This window comes from Drosophila sechellia, chromosome 3R (genome assembly GCF_004382195.2).
Source record: "Drosophila sechellia strain sech25 chromosome 3R, ASM438219v1, whole genome shotgun sequence".
In the NCBI taxonomy this organism is placed as follows: Eukaryota; Metazoa; Arthropoda; class Insecta; order Diptera; family Drosophilidae; genus Drosophila; species Drosophila sechellia.
The window spans coordinates 25,148,911-25,170,925 of record NC_045952.1 but is presented as its reverse complement, the minus strand read 5'-3'; the positions used below and the strand labels follow the sequence as shown (position 1 = coordinate 25,170,925).

Sequence of the window (22,015 nt, the reverse complement as noted above, 5' to 3'; positions counted from 1 at the left end):
CTCACAATGTGCGATACGGCTGAATAATGCAAACTAATCTGGCCTAAATACAGGCAAACCATTAGAAAGCCTTACCAATCAGCAGAAAGGCAAAAAAAAAAAAAAAAACGCGCACTCAGATGCCCAATAATCTCTGACATGGTATTTTCTTTCTCGGAAACCGAATGAGACTCTTTTGCAATCCAGGGGCCATTCAGACTTGTGAAGTTTGTTGTACGGCTATCAATTACTCAGGGGTCTTGGCGATAATGAAGACAGCTATATGGGTTGTATCCATGAGGCATTGTATGGGAATCAGATGTGCGTGCCCGGCATGTGAAAGCTCTTCTCACTTGGCCGGGCTTTTATTTTGCTTTTCACGTTTGCACACATCAATCATAAAATGCAAATATTTACGATTTTATTTGTGTGCAAATTGCCAGGCACCGGCACATTAAACCCACACTCTCACTTTATGTTGCAGGAACAGCAACCGCAAGTATCGGCGCCACATAAACGAGAACGCCCTGGGCATCATTCGCAGCACCCTGAACAGCGGCGGCTTCGGTCCTCAGGCTCCCAACATGAACAAGGAGCTGGGCATCCCATCAAACGCTGGACCCATGAACCAGCTGGCAGCGGGCTACCAGCGACCGCTTTCGCATCCCGGCGGAGGAAGCGGGGTGGCGGCTGCAGCGGCCGCCGTTACTGCCGCCCAGCAGGAGAAGGGCATGTTTAGTATCAGCCAGCTGAACATCGAGCTGACCGAGGAGCACGTGGGCAGCAATAGTCGCATGGAGATCACCTGCCTGTCCACGATCCCGGCGACTGTGGGCCAGGGCGAGCAGTACGCCGACTACAAGACTTACTCAGTGAAAGGTGAGTGTGGGAAGTGTTAATATATGTTCAGAATTAATTAGATTTTTTAATTTTATAAACTTGTTGATTTCTTTCCAAGCAGTGATAGGGTTAGAAAAAAAAGTTATTTTATTATATATTTACGAACAGAGATAGCTCTTACATTTATTAAACTTTATTTTCCCCCTGATCACGGTGCGTATCCGTGATTTGAATAAAGCGGCTGACTCTACATTGTGTTCCTGTTTTCCTGCGCATATATATTTACTTTATTTATTTTATGTTCCGTAATGCTACACCAGGCAAATATTTGTTTCGAAACACACTCGCCTGAAATTACGACCAGTGAGCTCATCAAAAATGTCCTCGGCGCAACGAAATGGAATCACTGATGAATTTTCGCAAAATAAATTAGTATGATAATGTGCAGGGGTATTGTTATTTGCCCGACTGTCGAAAAGCAAAATCCAACAAGGAATTTTAAAACAAAAGCCATTGGCTTTGCCTTTGTCTCAACTGGCAGATTAGGTATTTCCCTCTTGGATTTGCTCGTTTGCCAAACTGATGCCGCACATGAAAAGGGGGGCGTCATATGTTTGCCGTTTTGTCTACGTTTAATTTCCATTTACTCCACCTCTTTGGTAACTGAACAGCAGGCCAAACAAAGGTTAATTTATATATTTTTGCCGGCTTTGTTTGCCTACGAGCCGGTTGTTAACACTAACGTCCCAGCCAGCCAAGTCATTGTGCCTTAAGTTGTAAATTGTCCCGAATTGTACAAAATAATTTACACATTACCAGGCCCCATGACTCACGATGGTCGTTGGTTGTTTTCCCCTCTCAGCCCCTTTGAGTCCCCCACAACCATCGCACTTGGCCGGCGGCAGCTTCGCAGTCTTGTCCTTTGACCTCTTTGCCGGCCGAGTGGCTGCCAACTGTCACTTGTACCAAGGGGCGTATGCGTGTTATTTATGTTGCGTGAAGTGCGTCATTTGTTTGGGCCACTGCCACTTCGCAGCCAAGAATGCTTCACTCTGTAATTGTTTCTTATGCCGCCCTAAGGGGCTGCCATCAGTTCGCTTATGCGAAAAGTTTTTAGCGCTCAAGACTTCTTCAGTTTTGTTTTTTGGGCCGATCAACATGGCGACCTTTTCTGCGGTTTCGTGCCTCGTTTTCGGCGGTAAACCATTTCGGCTAGATAACTTGCGAGACTTATCACTGCTCTGAATTATTCATTTTTGCGGGCACAAACTTTGCTTCCCAAATTGATTTTTTGCTTTGTCTGTGACCTCTTATATTGTCAGGGTTATTCATGTTATTTTAGTGACACTCTGTTTTCTTAATTGTTGTAAATGATCTGAAAAGTTTACATTCAGTATATACAGTTTATACTAGTCAGTGATTTAAATAATTATACTTAAGTACATGAAACCTTATCTGATACTAGATGTTGCTTGCTAGATGTTTAAGTATTCCCTGCAATATTTATTTTAAACTGTCCTTTTTTCAACATCTTTCCAGTTGAGGTGGAGCGACAATTGGCCTCCTCCACGTCGACGGCTCCGCCGAGCATCGGAATGGCAGCGCTGGGCAATGGAAACGGACATGGCAACGAGACCTCCGCTGGACGGAGGGCACATGGCACGGTAGTGACGCACTTGTGGTCGCTGGCCCAGCTCCTGCTGCTCGTCCTGCTGCCAATCAGCTACTAGATGGCACAAAATGCGAAGTGCAGGCGAACGGGATACGCTGGAGGAGAGGAGAAGACCACCGACACTCGCACTGAAGGTATTGTTAATGCAAAACCAAGGGCAACCACATCATCACCATCCCCATCCCATCAAGGACAAAAGCAGCAACAGCATCGGAAAAAACAAGTTGGAATTTTTGTAAATTGTACACCGCATTTTTAATCTATTTCCCCAGCATGAGCTCGATCGAGCAGCTAAATTAGTGCAGCTCAAATAGGGCAAAAGAAAAAAACCAACAATGGACTAAGAGAACATTTTTAGCATTTGTGCTCGCCTTGGTCGGCCAATTTAAATAGTTTACTTGTAAATAACTGCAGATGACCGAGAAAAGCGGGCGTGGATTTTCCCCCTTTTTTTTGTGTGGCCGCAATGCCAAAGAGAAATGTTTGTAATTAAGTTGCAGTCGGACGGGAAATTGGGTAGAATGCTTTCAGTGGCCAGCGGCCACTTTTTTGTAGTCCGAGAAGAATTTTGTATAGCTAATTGAACATAAGTTTCGGGATAGGAGGCGACTGCAACTCAGAACAAAGAAACCAAAGTTTTTGCGCTCTGCCAAGGTCAGTGCGTCAAGGGCGTGGTGCTCCGCCCACTGATTTCAGTCTTGTCAGATGCGTGGGAGAAGGCACAGCCCCACCCCGCCCCAAAAAGAAAACAAGAAACAAAAAAACCCAGAGAAATTCAAATCCCAAGTAGCCAGAATTGATTGAGGCTATCGTTTTTAGGCGTTTCAAAGCAGTCGCTACGAAGCTTGTACCTAAAATGCATGATCTTAGTGCTGTAGTGCATACCAAATCGAATTACAAAAAACACTCAAAGGAAACATATTTTTTACGGTATTGTAGCGCTTGGGCTAGTCAAACGGATAGGAATATAGGGATGTGGCTAACTGAGAGTAGGCTAAGATTAGGGCAATTGCGTTTAGGAGCCAGCAGTATCGTAACCCGAATGCCCCGTACCAACGTACCCCCGGAATTAAAACGTTTAAATGTAAAATAATTAGACAGTTAAACCAAGAAGCTTACAGAAACAATCAGTGTTGAAAACATTTTCGAGAAAACAACCAAAACAAAATAGGAGAAGGCGGAGCGAAAAATAGCACGCAGAAGCCGAAGAAAAGGAGCCGAAAGAGGCGCAATCTGCGGCGCGTGGTGACCCCGAAAATGGGAAAGGATCACCCCCGGAGGGTTAGTCTCGTAATGGGTCACCCCACTCCGGAACGACTCCGCTTTACATTACGACGCTTATTTATTTATTTTCATTTTGGAGCCTTCTTTTTGGGTTTGTTGTGTGTAAATGGTTATCGTTGCAATGGTTCGTTTAGTGTGTAGTTAGGAAAATATTTGCCGTTGCGATTAATTGTTTTCATTAAGACTTTCCTTTCCCGGTTTTTTTTTTATTTTTGGTCGGTTAAGAAGCGGCTTAGTCGCAGTGCTTAACAACAAGTACGTATGCATTTCGTGTGTATTTAGGAGGATTATTTTCGAGCGCGCTTTAAGTGTCTATGGCTAAATAACCATTTTAACACGTAGCATAACAATGTAACTATGTAAAGCAAGATGGTAGCAACCACGGACAACCCGGCAAAGTAAATATATGTAAAGCAATTAGTGGACTTGTCTATACTCTCTAAAAACAAAAACAAAAATGAAAAACAAAACCAAAAAAGTATATATAAATGATTGTCTGTACTGTGTGTGTAATTAGGCTTCTATTTTTGACTTCTACTCGACGGCAAAATGCAAAACCAAACATAAGTTAAGTATAACAACTAAACCTGCTATGTTCTCCAACAGTTTGAGCAAGCGAAATCCGTTAAAGCAAACCGATAACAATTAACAAAGAACAATTAAAACAGCAAATTGAAAAATCTTGCCACAGTTGAAACATTTTCCAAGGGTTGTCCTCATTGTGAGTACACGTACATGTAGTTTCTTGGCCAGTGAAGGCGGATGAGTACACCAACTGGATAATGCTTGAACGAACTACGACAATTTTTTATAAATGAAATATACTTAATTATGATAACGGTGACATCACGTATAAATAATTGAAAACAAAGTTCATATTATGTATGAAAATATGGCTAAAATGTCTTATGCAGGTATTGACGTCTTCCTATGCTACGCTGTCTATTATTAACAGAAAAAAATTGATTACATTTATAAATTATACATTACGAATAGGTGTGCATGCAAATTTACTGATTGCATACAATAAGAACTAAATAAAAGAGTAAACCGAATAAGTAAAAAAGATACACTTATACACAAACAAATGTAAATGCTTTAAAACGATTCGATAATTTATTCCTACCTTAATTCAAATCCGTAGACTACTATATATCGTTTTAGTAATGATATGATTATGGTATGCTAATTTCGGCCATTATTCAATTCCAGTTGATTTAATTTATGTAAACTTATACGGGAGCTATTTCCCAGTTAGTTATGGGTTTGTAAATCACTCGTACTAGTAAATGTTTCCCACCAATCTATGAACAAGTGCAAACACCAACGCATCACTCTCTACACTCGCCAACACATCCGCAGTTTTCCCCAAAAAAAACTTTCCTAAATGTCATACACTCTCTTCTCTATTTGTCTGTATAAATATGAAACTGCGTGTTGTCTTCAATTCAGTCGTCTGTTGTCTTAGCAAATATCCGCATGAATATGCATAATTGCATATTCCCAGTCACGTCGCTAATTATGCAACCTCTATCGAGCATATCTATGTATGTGTATCTATGTAAAAACTCCATATATGTAGGTGTCCAGTGCAAGCGAAACGCAAGAGGATGATATTTATATAGATCAAATAAGAGTACATTAAGTGTCGCAGCAATTCGCAAAACATATCATAAATGTTGTAACATTTTCGGATCCCAATACAATGAGAGCCCAGCCTCTCGAGTCGGATGCCAATTAACATTTTTCATGCCTAGCATATGGTATTTGTGCCGATTAATTATTATTATTGTTTGTTGAGGCTTCTCCAAGTCATATAAGTGGATATTGACTCGGCTGCCATGGGGTCTCATGTTGAAGAGGAAATGACATTATAATGAAATGGGAACGCATGATATACAAATATGCACACGAAACGCAAACAAACAATATATTTAAATGTTGTATTTTGATAAGTCGAAAGTATTACGATGATGTCAGATGGCCGGACAAAAAGACATTTTGTCCGGAAATCAGAGTCGCGTCTATCTTTATCATTTCTCTCACATCAAAATCTTCCAGTCACACATATCATTGCATATTGAACAAAACATGAAATTATACAAAATATATATTGAAATTATGTATACAACAAGACATAAGGAAAACACATAAAAAAGCGTGTATAAAAGATATATATTTATAGAGAAAAGGCATGTTTATTAATTTTAGACACTTACACCACAAAAAGCTTTAACTTTTTGTTCCCATTGTTTATCGAACATTAATATAATCGCATGCACAAATCACGTGGAAAATATTTGAGCCTAATTTGAATTTCCCTGATTTGTATTGTATAAAATGTTTTAAGGTCTAAGAAATTGTCTAGATAAATAGCATTATTGAGGCTACTAATAATAACTGAATATTGAAGAAACCCAGACAAATTGAACTCGATAAACGTAAAGTAAATATTTATTTATAGATACAGACATACCAAGCGAGCGATACAATTGCAAAAATTGCAACCTATGCAAGACAAGCGCAGAAAATAAATTTTGTGGAATATGTGTATTATTATTATACTAAGCCACGAATATTTATATGTACACTGAGCGGCAGACAGAATTAAGTGTAAAGTTTAAAGTGTAAATTAACAAACGAAGAACAACAATTACGATTACAACTCAACCCAAATTATGGCGCCTACTGCTTGGCCAATCTACTACACTGAAAGGGATATACAGCATATTAAATATACATACAGAAATACGAATATTTGTGGTAAAGAGAACGAACTAAAAAATAAATGTTGAAAACAAAAGGCCAAGAGCGTTTCATTCAAGGACCAGTTAAGAAGCACACGCCTCTAAAAACAGGCCGAGCAAACAAAAGACCCAAAGCTGGTGAAAAAAAAAATGGCAAATGAAGAAAAACACAACGAAGTGGTTGTCATACAAAAAATATGTTTTTTTTTTGTGGTTTAGGGGGTCGAGAGACAGGATTTTGCGGCCGAGGAGCCCACAAGTGCGTTAAACAAACTTGCGAAACTTTTCGTTTGACGAATATCCTTTTAATTCTTTTAAATGTGCAGGGAAATTGAGGGAGCACAAACAAAGGACACATAAGGTCAGAAGTCCCAACGAAATTGCAAAGGGGACGGGCCGCAATAATCAACGCAAGGATAAACCAAGGAGTAAATGGTGAGTCAAGGACATCACGGCCCTAAAACTCATCCGACGAACAACAAAGCCCAAGACACAATGGCCGAGTTTTTCCTTATTTTCCTCCTGCCTTCATCCTTCGTCCCAGGACACCTCAAAGGTGCAACGAGTCCGGTTGGCTCATTACAGAATCAAAGCCCTGTACACATCGGTGGGGGTTACGTGGGTACATGGGTGTGTGCCTGGTGACAGATGCGAGCTATCGGTTCCGAATTTGTGTGACAGACATCGGGGCATCGGGACAGCTGGATAGAGGATGTCCTGGGGCGAGAGGACGAAACGACAACATTGCATGGAAATGAGCAATTAACGCCTGGGCCATCGTTAGGCCGGACCAATCTGGCTATCGACGAATCAACAGATTCTCTCTTCGACCATCAAAAGGGTTTTCCGACTCCAGCCTTGATTAAGGTATAAATATTAAATTAGCAAGTGGAGCAAGCTGGCAGCTCCTTGTCCTTCTCCTTATGCATATCCCTAACCTGTCTTTACTTTCGGCTTTGCGGTGGTCGTGCTGCTGCCTTTGCTTTTGCCGCTAATGAGGCATGGCCATGGCAAGCGAAGGAGTCAGACAGGATGTGGTTTGTTAAGAGGCTCGTTCGCTGCTTAATTATACATGGCAGCTCCCAAAAGTCGACTAATTAATATGCAGCAGTCGAGCAGCGGAGAGTGGCTCGGTTAATGAGCCAAAACTCGCAGCATGTGTGCCAACTTTCGACAGCCAGTGAAGCGCCGTATGTACAAACAGCACAGGGCAATGATGGCGATGCCGATGTCGATGTCGATACTCATACAAATAACTCAATTTTCATGGAGCAGGGAGCCCGGCTCTTTAGCTCGCGGGAAACACCAATAAACACTTTTTGCAACAAATCCCGAACTATTGCGCAGCAAACCGCAGCAGCAGCCAGTGCAGCAGCAGGAGGAGCAGCGACAGGCGCAGTACAACTTTTTGACAGCGACAACATGGCGTACAACTGCCAACTGCAAGTGCACTTGGGTGTGGTACCTCAACCTGCTCCACCGATTCGGCTTTTAGCCGGGTTTTGGCTCCGGTCCCTGGCTCCCTAGCTCATTGCCACCTGCATGGGCGGTTGCCAAATTAACAAAGGCAAACAACTTTGTTGCACTCGCTTTGGGCAAAAACAATGGAGTCGGCTGAACTGAACTGTCTCGAGCACATTTCAATTTGAGCTTACCGAACAAAGTTGCCGCCTGCCTTGCCTGCATGCGGAAAAATGTCAAAATATTTAGTTGTACAGCCAAACTTTCCCTCCAAAAATTGAAAAGAAATATTGGTTAGCCCGTGGGACCGAAAGCAACTGCCCCGATTCTGCCAGAATTTGGCAAAAAGTTTCGCGTTGCGAATTATATCGGAATAATAGTGTGTATATATATTTAGCTGTTGCATTATTTGCGTGCGAAAGTATTTCTGTGTGTTTGGCTGGACAACCGCAGCTGTCAGCTGGCAGGATTGAAATGGTCGAGGTATTTGCAAATGTTTCCATAAAAATGTATTTATATATTTTCCTGCCCCTTTCACAAAATGGGTTTAATCTCGAATTAGTTGCACTATATATCCATACGTAACATTCAACTACTGTGTATCCTTGAACTTAAAGGTTCTATATTTGAGTTTAGAAAATTTACTTTGGCAGTCTTGTTAATTGAAATTAAAATTTCGTGTTTGCTGTGCGGACGTCGCACTAATAAAAACTCAAGCCTAAAAGTATGCTATGTTTTTTGCTGCCCAACCAGTTGACAACGCGGCGTATACGCGAGTTTTCAACTACTTTGAAAGCATTAAACATCTACACACAAATGAAAAAATTCAAGTTCAGACGGCATAATTGTCCAACGTTAAGGCAACGCAAATGTAATGTATGCATACTTGCATTTTTTTAAATTCCCTCTTCATGGATCCTTTGAAGGGTGTCTTCCTTTCGTTCTGCTAAAGCCTTTCAGATTTGTGGAAAAACTGGTGATATCTCTGGGCGTCAAAAAGAAGCTTTGCACACGGGTGACACTCTAGAGTGCCGTGAATGTCGTTTTAATAATTTATTTTGTGCGCACAGCGGGCTGCTCATTAACACAGAAACACCAGCACAGCAAACACACACACTTGCAGAAATGTTGGACCACACGCACAGGACACGCACTTGGCATTCTCGTCGTCGATTCGGTCGGCTGACTGCTGCATATCACCTTAATTACAGGCAGCAGTCTGGGCGCAGTCAGACGGCAAATGGCAGACAAGCTAACAGCGTTTATGGTGCCCTAAATTACCAGGACCCCGGATCCTTGCCGCCCCAAACCATCCCGCATAGCTGGCATATTGTCGCTGTCGTTACGCTTTAGCGATTTGCCACTGTACCGCACAAGAGCAACGGATTCAGTTTGCACTCGACTGCTGATAAGCGTGCGATTCCTGCAGGGCCAAAAGACAGACACACACAGACGCACAGAGACTCACACACATCCTGATGGCCATGAATACATGCACCGTTGAGTTGCGTTTATATCGGGCTTATGTTACGTCTAAGTGAAATTTAAGGACTCCACTCAACAACGTTCCAAATCCTCAGCATAGTTCAGTTTCGGGCCATATGTGCTGGCATCTCGCATGATGATGAGTTTGCCATTCACGGAAGCAGGAAGCCATCAAGGCGCACACACACTCACATGGCAGAATCTGCTCACACCCCGCAAAAAGGGTACACAATCACACTCAATGAGTGTCGCCAGCTGGCAGGACACAGATCAGGAATACAGGCAGCTTTTACCTGCAACAGGACGTTGCCACTTATTCTAACCGCAACGGGCAGAGCGGCTGAGCTGGCAACAATAAGCCAGTGACGGGAAGTGCTGGGAAAGTGGTAGCTGAATATTAGCTTTGAATACATGAAGCGTACTTGGATACAATTAGCATGAAATTAAGCTTGAAAACTTGGGCACCACCAGCTAATATATATTGTACATTGCAAATGCTTTTCATATAGCCCATAATAGTTGGAAAGTTTCCTTGTACCTAGCACTCACCTAGTTTGCCCATCACTGAGAGACACCGATTACGAGCAGGCTTACAAAGAGTGGACGGATACTGTAACCGGGTCTAGACCGGTCCATTTCGCAACCACTTCATTTCGAATCTAATAACTCCAATTACAAATGGCGGATAGAATAAAACCATTGTGCATATGCCGGAGAATCCATGACTGTGCGGGTGCGGTTTCGTTTCAGTTCCCGGGCGCCAATATGAGTGGGTGGCATGTGGGTGGCTCAACTTGTTGCTGGACTTTATGACATGCCAGCCGCTTTATCCAGGCTATTATTTCTGGGATTTTATGTGAAAGGACAACGCACGAATGCGCTGGCAGGATTTGTCCGGAAAAAAGAGAAACTCGCACAACGGAAGGGTTCGGTTCCGCAGCATGGAAATGGCCGAATCCTGCAATTAGGCTGCAAATGAGTTTTCCAGTTCACATCGGGAATTTGTCAGCGAAACAAATTTTATTCCTCTACATGGATACTTAAAAGCTAGTTAACTTGCACGTGATGGGAGTAGCTAGGTGTTTTCTTTTTTTTCGATGAGATTTTCTGGGTTAGGAAGCGTTACCGTTGGAATTTCACTTGAGACCATTTACTTGACGCGGAAACGACGCAGAGTGGGTGGCAGGTAATCCTGACCAGCCACCACATTGGCGGGCAGGTATTCCGAGCTGGGAGCAGCTGGAGAAACGGCTGGGATGGCAGCAGCTTGGAATGGAGACGAGGCAAAGTTCAGGACGGGAGCACGACCCTCGTTGGAGATGCGAGACACGCCGGGCAGCTGGTTGTACTGGTTCTGGATGGCCAGCTGGGCATTAGCCGCATCCTCCGGAGTGCGGTACTTGACGAAGTGTACCTCTGGCTTGTTGGTGGAGCTGGTCTTGAGGGCATTCAGTTGCTTGGCTAGGTTGGACACATCGGACTGCTTGGTGAGAACATAGATGGCGGTCTCCTGTTGAGCAGACTGCTTGGCCAACTGGAGGGCAGCGCGCTCGAAGCCCTGATTTTCGGGAGTGCGAATGAAGACGACGCGGAGGTTCTTCTTCAGAGAATTGGCGATCTGCTGGTTGCTGGCACCCTCATCGTACTGCTCCTCAGGGGCGGCGTAGCTGTAGAACTCCTTCTGGAACTCCTCTACCAAAGGTGCGATCTGGGGAGCAACAGGTGCTTCAATGGGCTGGGAGAGCACTGCTTCGCCACTCTGCACGGGCAGCACCTGCGACGGAAGTTCTCCAATCACCTGACCACCTGCGGGCAGGAAGGACAGACCCTCATCGGCATGTGCCACGGGTTGGTAGTTGTAGCCCAGCTTATCGGCACTGCAGCTCACGGCCAACAGACAGAGGACCTACATGACGTTATTTATTAGTTTCATACTTCATTGTTCGATTCCCTTATCCTCAAGACACTTACGATAAAAGCGCGCATGGTAACTGGAAGCTGTGTACAATTGGAGCTGACAGGAGGAACTAATGCTGGGAGTTCAGCCCAATCTGGCTTTTATAGTTGAAGACGCGGCACTGCATTCACCCCTCCCACGAAATAGACCCAGTTTCTGGCCAAAACAGATAAAGAAATCCCCTGTTAACGAACGACCTTGCTGTGGCAGCGTTGTTGATTTGATTTCGATGCTATTCAATCGTCATTAAAATGCCCCACCGTTTAAATATGCAAGCGTATTCCCCGACCTAGGCCTATCGCCAGTCCACGATCGTTTGTCTTGGCTTTGATTTTAATGCACTCTGCGACGGTTATAAATATGCATGGGATATTAGGGACTGCGATTGCAAATGCGGCGGACGCCAACGACACTGCCACATTATCTAATTGATTTGTGTTGGCTACGACAGGCCATAAAAAACACAATCTGGATGCTGCAGAGACGGACCAAACGGCAGCCACTGTGTTGAAATGCTCGGAAAATAAACAGCTACTGGCTTTGGCGATAATATCTGGCGGCTGGCGGTCACTGCTCACTGGATGGGATGCCAGTTGCCAGTTGGCAGTTGGTGCTCCGGGTTGGCCAGCTTAAGCCGGTAATTATAATTTTCCACGAGCTCGCGTTTTCCACTGCGCAGCACGGGTCGAAAACGTCAATCTTTTTCGACGGTTCAGTTAATGAAGTTCTTTAACTAATTTAAACTTTTTCGGCATCGTTTGATGGCCAAGGCGAAATAAGAATTTAAATCGATGGTCGATGGGTCACCAAAGATACAAGAAAGAAATTCATAATTACAATCTTCGTTTGACAGTTCAGCTGGTATAAGGATAATAATCTTACTATAAAGGGATGACTTTTATCTGGCTTCAGTTCAATTTATATCAATAATTTAAGCAGTGATATACTATATACTATATAAACTATACTATACACTATATAGTTGTTGTGATTTCAGTTCCCAATGGATGCTTAAAGTGTGGCACTCCCATTGGCCGCATTTTCTGGATTACCATGATGACTCCACCCAGCGTTTGGCTACTCATGCTGGTTATTAGCCGGCACCGCTGCACTACGAAACTCTTACCAAAGTTGGTAGGCCAAAAAAAAAAGCAAAAGCAGCGCCAAAAATGCGCCTAATTTGGAGATGGCAAGCCAAACAAGCCAAGAGCCCCAAAAACGATGAAAAGATTGGAAAACACGCAAACTTGGCAGCTGCTGCTGCTGTTGCTGGATGGAATCCGAGACTTGGACCTTGGACACACCTGTCCCGAAATTGCAGCAAGTCATGAGCTGCCTCCGGCCAGGATTCAGGATTAAAGCGCTTGGCTTCGTGTTCCCCAGTGTTGGAAGATACCGCGAAATAAAAAAAGCCACCTGAAGGGCAGCGCTTGTGGGTTGGAGGAGGATTGGGGGCATTGTTGGAGCGGCAGCTTTGACGTGACTGGCAAAGTTTTTGGCAGGCACCGCTAACGAGCGAAGCTCGTCCTCCGCCGCCCAGGATCTCATGTTGCTCAAAAATGCTTAAACTAAAACTTGCTCAACAGATTTGCGCTGGAAACTAGGAAAGGGAACAGCGGAGGGATCCTTTTTACGGCTGCACTTCGCCGTGTCATATGGCGCTGGCACAGTGTGGCACTCGGGTGTAAGTGTGTGTTTGACCTTTGACACTAAAACAATTTGCAAAGCGAAATGATGTCAGTCCCAGTGTCCTGTCATCTCCACCCCCTTCCCACCACCATCACTGTTGTTTGCCGACTAGTGGCGTAATTTAGTTGAAACATTCTTAAAGTACCGCCTGTCGTAGAATCCTGCGTCCTGGTGGGGCAATGCAGGAACAGCGATTCCAAGTGGGTGGAGCGGTGGGAAAACTCCGCGCGCAGCTCATTAAAAAGTTTGCGAGCGACAACGGCGCCGGCGACATTTGCTTAAGAAAACATTTGGGAGTCGGGAGTCGGTTACCAACACCTTAATGATTATCTAAGAGATACTTTGAAAATAATCCACAAAGTGTGTGGGACAGAAGCTCAGAAGTAAAGTGTTCCGCTCCTGGGCTGAGTAATTAATTATTCATAATAGCAGGCTATAGATAAACAACCACCTTCGCCATAACAACTAAATGTTTTTTGATTGAAATTTAAATTAAATTTGTTTACAAGAATTCCGAGTACCAAGTTGTTGAGTTATTTATGAGCAGCTATGAATTACATCCGAATAATAATTATCTGAAAGGACACGTATTAAATGAAAAGGTCTCAGCTTACTATTGGGCAGAATTAATAATAGTCAGTAGAATTGCAGAAATTCGAAACCAACAAAATTAAGCCAAATCAAAAAGCTAACTAAGGGAATTGTCTAAAGTCTACTATTTGTAATTCGTCTTGAATTACCAATGTTCCTTATATTTTCGTAAAAACAGTTTCTGGCTCCCACGTCTACTAAATTATTAGAATAAGACTTTTCAATTTGCATGAGTATTTAAAGAAATGGAATGATTAATAAACATAAAGTTTCCACAACTTGGTGGCTATATTTATCTATTTAATGTTCAGGAACAGTTCAATTGATTTTCACTAATTAACAATTAATTTAAATAACCTTTAAACAATCTTTGGGACTAGCCTATAGGTCATAGGTTAACTAACGTCGTTTTCCCGGTGGCAGATACTCCCGAAATAGCGCCTGCAACTTGGCCGTTTCCAATTCGCTAGCCGGCTCATGCGTCTCGTAGTAATCGCTGTCTTTTGGCCTAATCTTGAAGATCACTGGTGTCTCAGTTGTTTGTGGTTTTAGTTGCAGAACATCGGCTTTTTCTATAGCATGGCTAATACTGTTGCCTGGCAACCGATCATAATCGCTTCTCAAAGCGCTTTGTGCTCTAGTGACATCCGCGGGAGTTCGGTATTTTACGAAATGTACTGACGGCTTTTCAGCTACTTGCTGTTGTATCGCAGCCTGCTTTTTGGCCAGAGCATCTGCATCCGCCTGCCGGTGGAGCACAAAGATGTCCAGTGGATTATTAACCGCCAGTTGCTTAGCAGTCAGTGAAAAGATATTCGTCTCCGGCGTTCGAATAAACACCACCTGTTGTGGTGGGGAGAGCACCTTGGCCAATTCCCTGGCTGATTGCCATGGAGCCACCTGATCCTCCTCCGGTGGAGCCGCATAGGTAAAGTATTCCGTGGCTAGTTTTCCTCCTGATGACACTTCGTTTTCAGCCGGCAGGTAGACTTCTCCCAAACCGTGGCAAAATCCAATAAAAGTCCATACTAACTATATGAAATTGAGTTAATTACTCTCCAGTTAAGACCACTTTTCCGCTTTCAAACTTACCAGCAAGGAGAGCATGGCTGCGATATTCCGCGCTGGCAATGGGTTTTTAGCCATTTTACCGCTTGAAGCGCTGTTTGGTTATAATCCAGTCCCAGCAACAAAACCATCCTTATATACGACACAAACAAATAGCAGTTCGAAAGTAAGCTGACTTCTCGGCCGCGTCGCCTCTCGTTATGATTTTATTTTATTTCGCATTTTTGCATCTGTTTTCCTATAAAAGATTTCTGCAAACGTTTGCTCTGGTTTTGTGTGTTTGTTTGCCTGCTCCGATTATCCATGTTAATGTCGTTCAATTTTGAAATGCAAATTTTCTGGCTTTGTAAGACCCGAAACAAAAGCGAACTCCATATACCCACTTAAGAGTGTGGTTGTGCGTTTGACCTGATGCCCGGCTTGAACTTGAATTTAATTCGCATAAAATTTACAAATGAGCTCCCAATTTGAATTAGTTATAAAATATTTTCATATGCTATTGGGTCCCCATTGTTGTCGCCTGTCATAGTCAAAGCCATTTGTTTAGACTACCAACGACTTACACCTTCGCAGCTCCACTTTCACTCGCCAGGTATTTTTACGACCGACGTTTTATGGCTACTGATTAGTTAATTTACACGTCATTTTGATGTTTTTGCGGGTCTCTTCATTTTTTTTTGTCTCTAAGCCTAGAGTCTCGCATCGCTGATAAGCCGCTTACCGAAATTAACAACTCCAGCTAAGATCGTAGGCCGAGTAGAAGAAACACAAATTCATTGATAGATATTGGGCTTTATTCGCAGCTATAACTAGTTACCCCTGGGGCAGTCTTATGGCACTAATTTAATGTCTTAATTTGGCAGAAGGTGGCCTATTCAGAGCCGCAGGCGTTTTCCAGGGTTGGCCGAGGGAAAGACCATCCTACTTCCACGCCTATGTCGCTCGTTGGCCCGAAAATCAAAGCGCCTTGATCTCGCAGAGCGGTAGTCCACACCGGCATCATTATAGTTTGCGGATAGATCCTGCTGAGCCTCGGGAACAGGTGGCAGATCGATCTGTCCAATGGTGGAGGCTCCAGCTGAAGATCCAGCAGCATTGTAGCCCTGTGAAATGGAGGAGTAACTGGGCAAGGGTGGAAGATATCCAGACTGCGGCTGATAGGCGGACTGTTGAGGGGAAGGCAGATAACCCGCTTGGCCAGCTGGATACTCCTCAGATGGCGCATCCTGCTCATACTGTGGCTGCTGCTCAGGGTAATATCCCAAGGACGATGCCTTTGCCGGCTGGGGAATCGAAGATCCTCCGTCGTATTGGGCCTGAATATATTGTTGGGCCTGAGCAGCTTCCTCCTCCGTCTTGTACTTAACAAAATGAACCTGTGGCTTATGTTTGTGCTGCTCCTTAAGGGCACTAAGTTGGCTTGCCAGTTCATTGACATCCGTCTGTTTGTTGAGCACGTAGATGGCCGTCTTATCCTCGCTGGTTTGCTTCGCCAAGGCGTTTAGAGCACCCACCACCGCCTTATTTTCCGGAGCCTTAATAAACACCACTTGGAGGTTTTTCTGGGCAAGTGATGATAACTTAGTTTCCACTAAATCCGCCTCCTCCACTGAATCGTAAGGAGCCTCGAAGGCGTAAAAGTGCTTGTGAAAGTCTGCGTTCTCCTGGTAGTGATTACCCGGTTGGCTGGGGTATCGTTCATCACCCAAAACTGCTTCGTTTCCATAGCTATTCACAGGTCCTCCATAACTATTTTGCTGATACTGGTAGCCCAGTTCCGCAGAGCTGCCGGCCAAAAACGTGAGAAACTAGGAAAGATTTTATTATCTTATGCCAACCTTGCCAATTTTCGGATAAACTCACCACTATCCCTAGCATGATATAACCAATGTGAAGAGCAAAAAACATTTAACTAGCAATCGCAAGAGGGCAAAGCATTTTATAATATTTTGCCCTCAAAAGTGGTTGGATGAATGTATCCAAATCGGGAATACGGCCAACCTTATAGGGTAAATAGTTCAATGTCGCTCGAAAACATATTACAAAATTCGCGATTCCCACCAACTATTACAACACTATTTTATATTAAAAATATTTTATTGGGGACACATATCGAAATTCGAGAGATTTACAAACTAGGCAAAGTGGGTCGCAGCGAGTGCGTAGGAATCGTTGATGGGTCATGGGTCAGTCTGAGGTCAGTTCACTGCTTATTGGCGGAAACGGAGGACCGAAGCGGGCAGGTAGGAGGTACCAGGAGCCGAGGGAGCGGCCACTTGCTGGGCAGCTGGCTGAGATGCGAAGTTCAGGACGGGAGCCACGCCTCCGTTCTGAATGGTGGAGGATCCTCCCAGCTGATCGTACTGCGACTGGATGGCCTGCTGGGCGTTGAGGGCATCCTGGTTGGTGCGGTACTTCACGAAGTGCACCTCGGGCTTGTTGTTGTTGTTGTTGCGGATGGAGTTCAGTTTGTTGCTCAGATCGCCGATATCAGCCTGCTTGTTCAGGACATAGATGGCGGTCTCCTGCTGTCCAGCCTGCCTGGCCAGAGCCACAGCAGCGTTCTCCAAGCCAGTGTTCTCGGGTCCCTTGATGAAGATCACACGGAGGGCCTTGTTCAAGGAGCCGGAGACCTGCTGAGAGCCAGCTGGTTCAAGGAAGTCCTGCTCATCAGCGGTGTAGGTGAAGAACTCCTTTTGGAGCTCAGCCTGGGGTGCCGCATAGTTGGTGGCAACAGCGGAGGGAGCAGCTTCGGGGGCAGGAGCAGGCGCATAAGTCTCGGCTGGGGCATCCTGGCTAGCAGCCACGGAAGGGGAGTAACTGGGTCCGGAAGGAGCAAAGGATGCGACAGCTGGGGCAGAAGCTGCAGGCTGATAGTTATAGCCACTCCTGGCACTAACGGCAGCCACAAGGCACAGAGCCTGAAAATATATACCAGTCAGTATAAGCCACTGATTAGAGATCCTTGAGTCCAAAGTACTTACAATAAGGACGCGCATCTTGATATTTGGTGTGTAGGTGGATAACTCCGCTCGGATTGCTGGATCGAAGGCAAGTATGTCCAACTCCACGACGCCCACGACTTTTATGCGAAATCACTGCAGATTGCAACTCTTTGTTTATGGCCATCATTTGGTTTTTTAATTGGCTGTCTTTGATTTTGCACCTCAAGCCGAGCATTTCGCCCATTGCTCCCTCATCAGCCAATCTGCAGTTTGGCCAATTCCCAATTCGCTTTTTGTCACCGTTTGTTTCTCCGCTGTTATCTATTAACTTTGGAGTTGGCTTCTTTCGATTTTGTTTTTCAGCTTAATCATTGTGGTGGTGAGCATAATTTGTATGATTTTTCTAAACAAACTTCGGCCACTTTTCTGCTTATGCTAATCGAGCGTATAGTGGGTGCTCTTGGAAAGATCTGTCGCTGACCACTTTGGCTCTTTGTTATTGGCCATTCATCCGGCCACTCTGTTATCACTCATACATTATGTATGCCGTCTTGGTTCCGTCTTGCAGTTGCCATAAATTTGAGCGCTAATAGTTTGTCTAACCTTTTACTTCACGCAGATTAACATTTTAATTATGATAAAAAATTTTCGTCGATTGTTTTTTTTTCCTCTGCATCCCAAAACATGTAAATTTTTATTGATTTCCACTTGTATTCCATTTGGCGCCATCGCTTTGGAATTTTTATTGCCACTTCGGGCGTGTAATAAACGCCGAGCTTTGCAATTTCTCACTGGGCCCGCAGTGAGTGGCTCAATCGTCAAAAATTCCCGACAGCTTTATGGTTAGCTCAGTTCCCACACACAGGATAGAAATAGCCAGGTCATTAATTTAAAAAAGTATTGTATTGGAGCGGATCGTTCGACAAATCAATAGATAACACAAAAAGTTAACAAATAGGGCAGCTAAAAGCTATGGCACTTCCTAGTGGCGGTAACGCAGACGACGCAGCACCGACGAGGGCAGGTACGAGTTCTCGGGGATCTGGGCGGTGGCCTGACGCACTGGGCCAGCGGAGGCGAAGTTCAGGGCATTAGCGACTCCACCGTTGATAGCCTGGCTGGATCCTCCCAACTGGTCGTACTGCGACTGGATGGCGCGCTGGGCGTTGGCAGCATCCTCGGGAGTGCGGTACTTGACGAAGTGCACCTCGGGCTTGTTGTTGGAGTTGCTGCGGATGGCGTTCAGTTTCTGGGCCAGATCTCCAATGTCAGCCTGCTTGTTCAGGACATAGATGGCGGTCTCCTGCTGTGCAGCCTGCTTGGCGAGGGCAAGGGCGGCGTTCTCCAGACCACGGTTCTCGGGCCCCTTGATGAAGACGACACGCAGACCCTTGTTCACGGAGCTGGCAACGCGTTCCAAAGCCTGGGGCTCATCGAAGTCCTCCTCGTTGGCGGTGTAGGTGAAGAACTCCTTCTGGAGCTCAGCAGCGGGGGCGGGGGCATTGTAGGAGACGGGGGCGCTCAGTCCAGCGGATCCCAGACCAGATCCCAAGCCAGAGGAGCCCAGGCCAGATCCAAGACCAGAGGATCCCAATCCAGATCCAAGACCGGAGGAACCCAGTCCGGAGGATCCCAGATCGATGGAGCCACCGCCAAGACCGCCAAAGCCGCCGTCCAAGGATCCACCGCCGCCTCCCAGGCTGAGGGATCCGCTGCCAGGAGCGAAGGACAGTCCAGAGCTGGAGTGGCCCACGGGCTTGTAGTTGTAGCCGAGCTTGTCGGCGGAGGCGATGGCCACGAGGCACAGGACGACAAAGGCGCGCATCTTGCTGTTAACTGATTGCTGTTCTAGTTGGAACTCCGGAGTCGGAAGTCAGAATGATGTCGAGCTGAGCCGCCGGGCCATTTATATGGCCTGGTCGACACGGCAGGGGCGTCAATCAGAACAGGCGAATGACAGCGTGCTGGAGATCGCGATAAGGTTCGCATTGTCTGTGGGCCTAACCTGTTTTTCTATTTTTCTTTTTCCACTTGGCGGCTTTGGACCGAGCTCGATTTGGTCTAGACCTATTGGCAGAAGCTGAAGCAAAAGCAGAAGCTGTGGCGTTGGCGGCGGCGTTGATTAAAATTTGATGAACTTGCAGCTTACGGAAAAACTAAATTTTTATGTAAATCAGGCGACAAAGGGCTGGGCGGTAGCGGCTCCAAGCTCCAAATTGTCTGACTATGCAGTAGCCGCATTCTTTTGTTCGCCCATTTTGTTATGCAAATCGAGCTGGGGATGATTGAAAGTAAGACTCTGGCCCTCCGCTTTTGGGCTAATTTCCCAGCTTAATAATTTTAAATTGCCCGCCCCAATGGATTTTCGGCATTTGACCACTGTCGTCTGTGTCGTCCGATGTCTCGTGCAATTTGTCAAACCGAGTGCCATCTCAATTTCTAACCGCGAAGTGCGTAGGTAGGCATGGGCAGCCAAGTAGCCGATAAGCCATATGTTATACACCAGATTATACAGATTATCACGCATCAGATTATTCAAAGCGATGGCAGAGAAAACATCTTAGGTTTCCGCTCATTTGCAATTTTCACAAACAGCTTAGCCGGACGGACTCATAATTCAACGCAAGTCGAACTTGTTTGCCAGCCGCCGAGTGCGAAAATTTTGTAGCTCGAAAATTTAATTCTGGCCGATAATATGCCTAGGAATGTTGGCCGCCAAGATCCGCCAGCCAACTTAAGAATTTACATTTTAAAACAATTTTATTGTTGTCTTCAAATCTAAACAATAGCACAGGAATGTCGGGAATGAGCTTCCACACTACTCGGTAGTATTTTTAATCCTCAAAAAACCTCATTATACAATTCATATCAATAGCACTTAAAAAGAGAAAAAACAAAGTAAAAATGTATATTATCAAACAAATTTATTTCGTATTAAAATCTCAACAATAACAAAGGAATGTCCAATGACAGGAACTTAGAGGCGCAGGCGGCGCAGGATGTTTGCAGGCAAGTAGGAGCTACCTGGGGTGGCAGGTGGCACATACGAGGAGATGGGGGCAGTAGCCTCGGGCTGGGAGGCGGGCAGGAACTGGGCGGGCGCTTGACTGCTGGCAGCCTGGACAGGTGCGGGCTGGGAGGCGAAGTTCAGAGTGGAGGCCACTCCACCATCTTGAGCTTGCGAAGATCCTCCCAATTGATCGTACTGACCCTGAATGGCACGCTGTGCGTTGGCAGCATCCTCGGGAGTGCGGTACTTGACGAAGTGCACCTCGGGCTTGTTGTTGTTGTTGTTGCGGATGGAGTTCAGCTTGTTGGCCAGATCACCGATATCAGCCTGCTTGTTCAGGACATAGATGGCGGTCTCCTGCTGGGCAGCCTGCTTGGCCAGAGCCAGAGCGGCATCCTCCAGACCACGGTTCTCGGGTCCCTTGATGAAGACAACGCGGAGTCCCTTGTTCACGGCGTTGGCAACACGGTCGGAGGCAGCTGGATCGTAGAAGTCACCCTCGTCGGCGGTGTAGGTGAAGAACTCCTTCTCGAGTTGGGCCTGAGGAGCAGCGTAGTTGGGGGCAGCAGCGGATTGGGATCCTTCCAGGGCATCAGCAATGGAGGAGGGACCGGGGGCAAAGGATGCACTGGGTGCAGGTGCGAAAGCGGGTGCATCGTTGCTGGCCGATCCAGATGGCTGGAAGCTCAGTCCGGAGGGAGAGTGGGCCACCGGTTGGTAATTGTAGCCCAGTTTATCGGCTCTGGCCAAAACGGCGAGGCACAGGCAAAGAACAACGGAGAACTGACGCATGTTGAGCGGGTGAGGTGGCTATGGGATTTGATGATGGTGTGAGATGGTTCTTTTGCTTTTATGCAGATGAAAGCCACTGCTATGCAAAACGCTCTGCATAAAGCGGTCTAATTACGGTCTAAGCCAACTAGATCAGGCAGTTCCAGTACCGGTACCACCCCGCTAAAATATGCAAGCGAAGCGGGTGGCTGCACCATGAGGTCAACTTAGAAACTCAGAAGGAAGAGGTACGGGCCATGTATGAGCCGGAGCTGGCGCCATAAAATTCATATTAAATTCAATATGCTGCCTTAATCAATAATTCGCGTATTCTTCGGCGCCGCTTTTGGCCAGTGCTGTGGGCCAACCTTGCCGTTTTGGTATTTTCATGTAGCTTTATCGTTGAAATCAATAAAATCTGGCTATAAAAAGCCGCGGACAGAGCATCAAGAGCATCGTAAACCCCATTTGGGGCTATTTAGATGGATGCCTTGTTACTCATGTATGTGCATGTGT

The 22,015-nt window shown here is 45.5% G+C and overlaps 7 protein-coding genes across 7 annotated transcripts in view; 1 reads left to right on the top strand and 6 right to left on the bottom strand.

Annotated features, from left to right (window-relative positions):
* Positions 1-6,578, top strand: part of LOC6617072 — a 36,325-nt gene extending 29,747 nt beyond the window's left edge. Inside the window, exons 8-9 of the mRNA XM_032721926.1 lie at positions 464-858; positions 2,359-6,578. Of these exons, the coding sequence (XP_032577817.1) occupies positions 464-858; positions 2,359-2,549 (586 nt within the window). The 3' untranslated portion in view covers positions 2,550-6,578. The remainder of the gene's footprint in view (positions 1-463; positions 859-2,358) is intronic.
* Positions 6,579-10,448: 3,870 nt separating this feature from the next.
* On the bottom strand, positions 10,449-11,484 carry LOC6617069. The gene is made up of 2 exons (XM_002041361.2): positions 11,440-11,484; positions 10,449-11,374 (listed from the first exon to the last, which is right to left on the bottom strand). The coding sequence occupies exons 1-2, from the start codon at positions 11,452-11,454 to the stop codon at positions 10,619-10,621; spliced, it is 771 nt and encodes a 256-aa protein (XP_002041397.1). The 5' UTR covers positions 11,455-11,484; the 3' UTR covers positions 10,449-10,618.
* Positions 11,485-13,984: 2,500 nt separating this feature from the next.
* LOC6617068 lies at positions 13,985-14,887 on the bottom strand. Its single transcript, XM_002041360.2, has 2 exons — positions 14,798-14,887; positions 13,985-14,737 (listed from the first exon to the last, which is right to left on the bottom strand). Exons 1-2 carry the CDS (start codon positions 14,849-14,851, stop codon positions 14,105-14,107), a joined length of 687 nt encoding a protein of 228 aa, XP_002041396.2. The 5' UTR covers positions 14,852-14,887; the 3' UTR covers positions 13,985-14,104.
* A 662-nt stretch (positions 14,888-15,549) lies between these two features.
* Positions 15,550-16,681, bottom strand: LOC6617067. Its single transcript, XM_002041359.2, has 2 exons — positions 16,637-16,681; positions 15,550-16,581 (listed from the first exon to the last, which is right to left on the bottom strand). The coding sequence occupies exons 1-2, from the start codon at positions 16,679-16,681 to the stop codon at positions 15,649-15,651; spliced, it is 978 nt and encodes a 325-aa protein (XP_002041395.1). The 3' UTR covers positions 15,550-15,648.
* A 170-nt stretch (positions 16,682-16,851) lies between these two features.
* LOC6617066 lies at positions 16,852-17,864 on the bottom strand. The gene is made up of 2 exons (XM_002041358.2): positions 17,758-17,864; positions 16,852-17,694 (listed from the first exon to the last, which is right to left on the bottom strand). Exons 1-2 carry the CDS (start codon positions 17,770-17,772, stop codon positions 16,984-16,986), a joined length of 726 nt encoding a protein of 241 aa, XP_002041394.1. The 5' UTR covers positions 17,773-17,864; the 3' UTR covers positions 16,852-16,983.
* Positions 17,865-18,602: 738 nt separating this feature from the next.
* On the bottom strand, positions 18,603-19,587 carry LOC6617065 (pupal cuticle protein 36a). Its single transcript, XM_002041357.2, has one exon. The coding sequence runs from the start codon at positions 19,541-19,543 to the stop codon at positions 18,701-18,703; it is 843 nt and encodes a 280-aa protein (XP_002041393.1). The 5' UTR covers positions 19,544-19,587; the 3' UTR covers positions 18,603-18,700.
* Positions 19,588-20,625: 1,038 nt separating this feature from the next.
* On the bottom strand, positions 20,626-21,537 carry LOC6617064. The gene has a single exon (XM_002041356.2). It carries the CDS (start codon positions 21,518-21,520, stop codon positions 20,696-20,698), a length of 825 nt encoding a protein of 274 aa, XP_002041392.1. The 5' UTR covers positions 21,521-21,537; the 3' UTR covers positions 20,626-20,695.
* Positions 21,538-22,015: the final 478 nt, after the last annotated feature.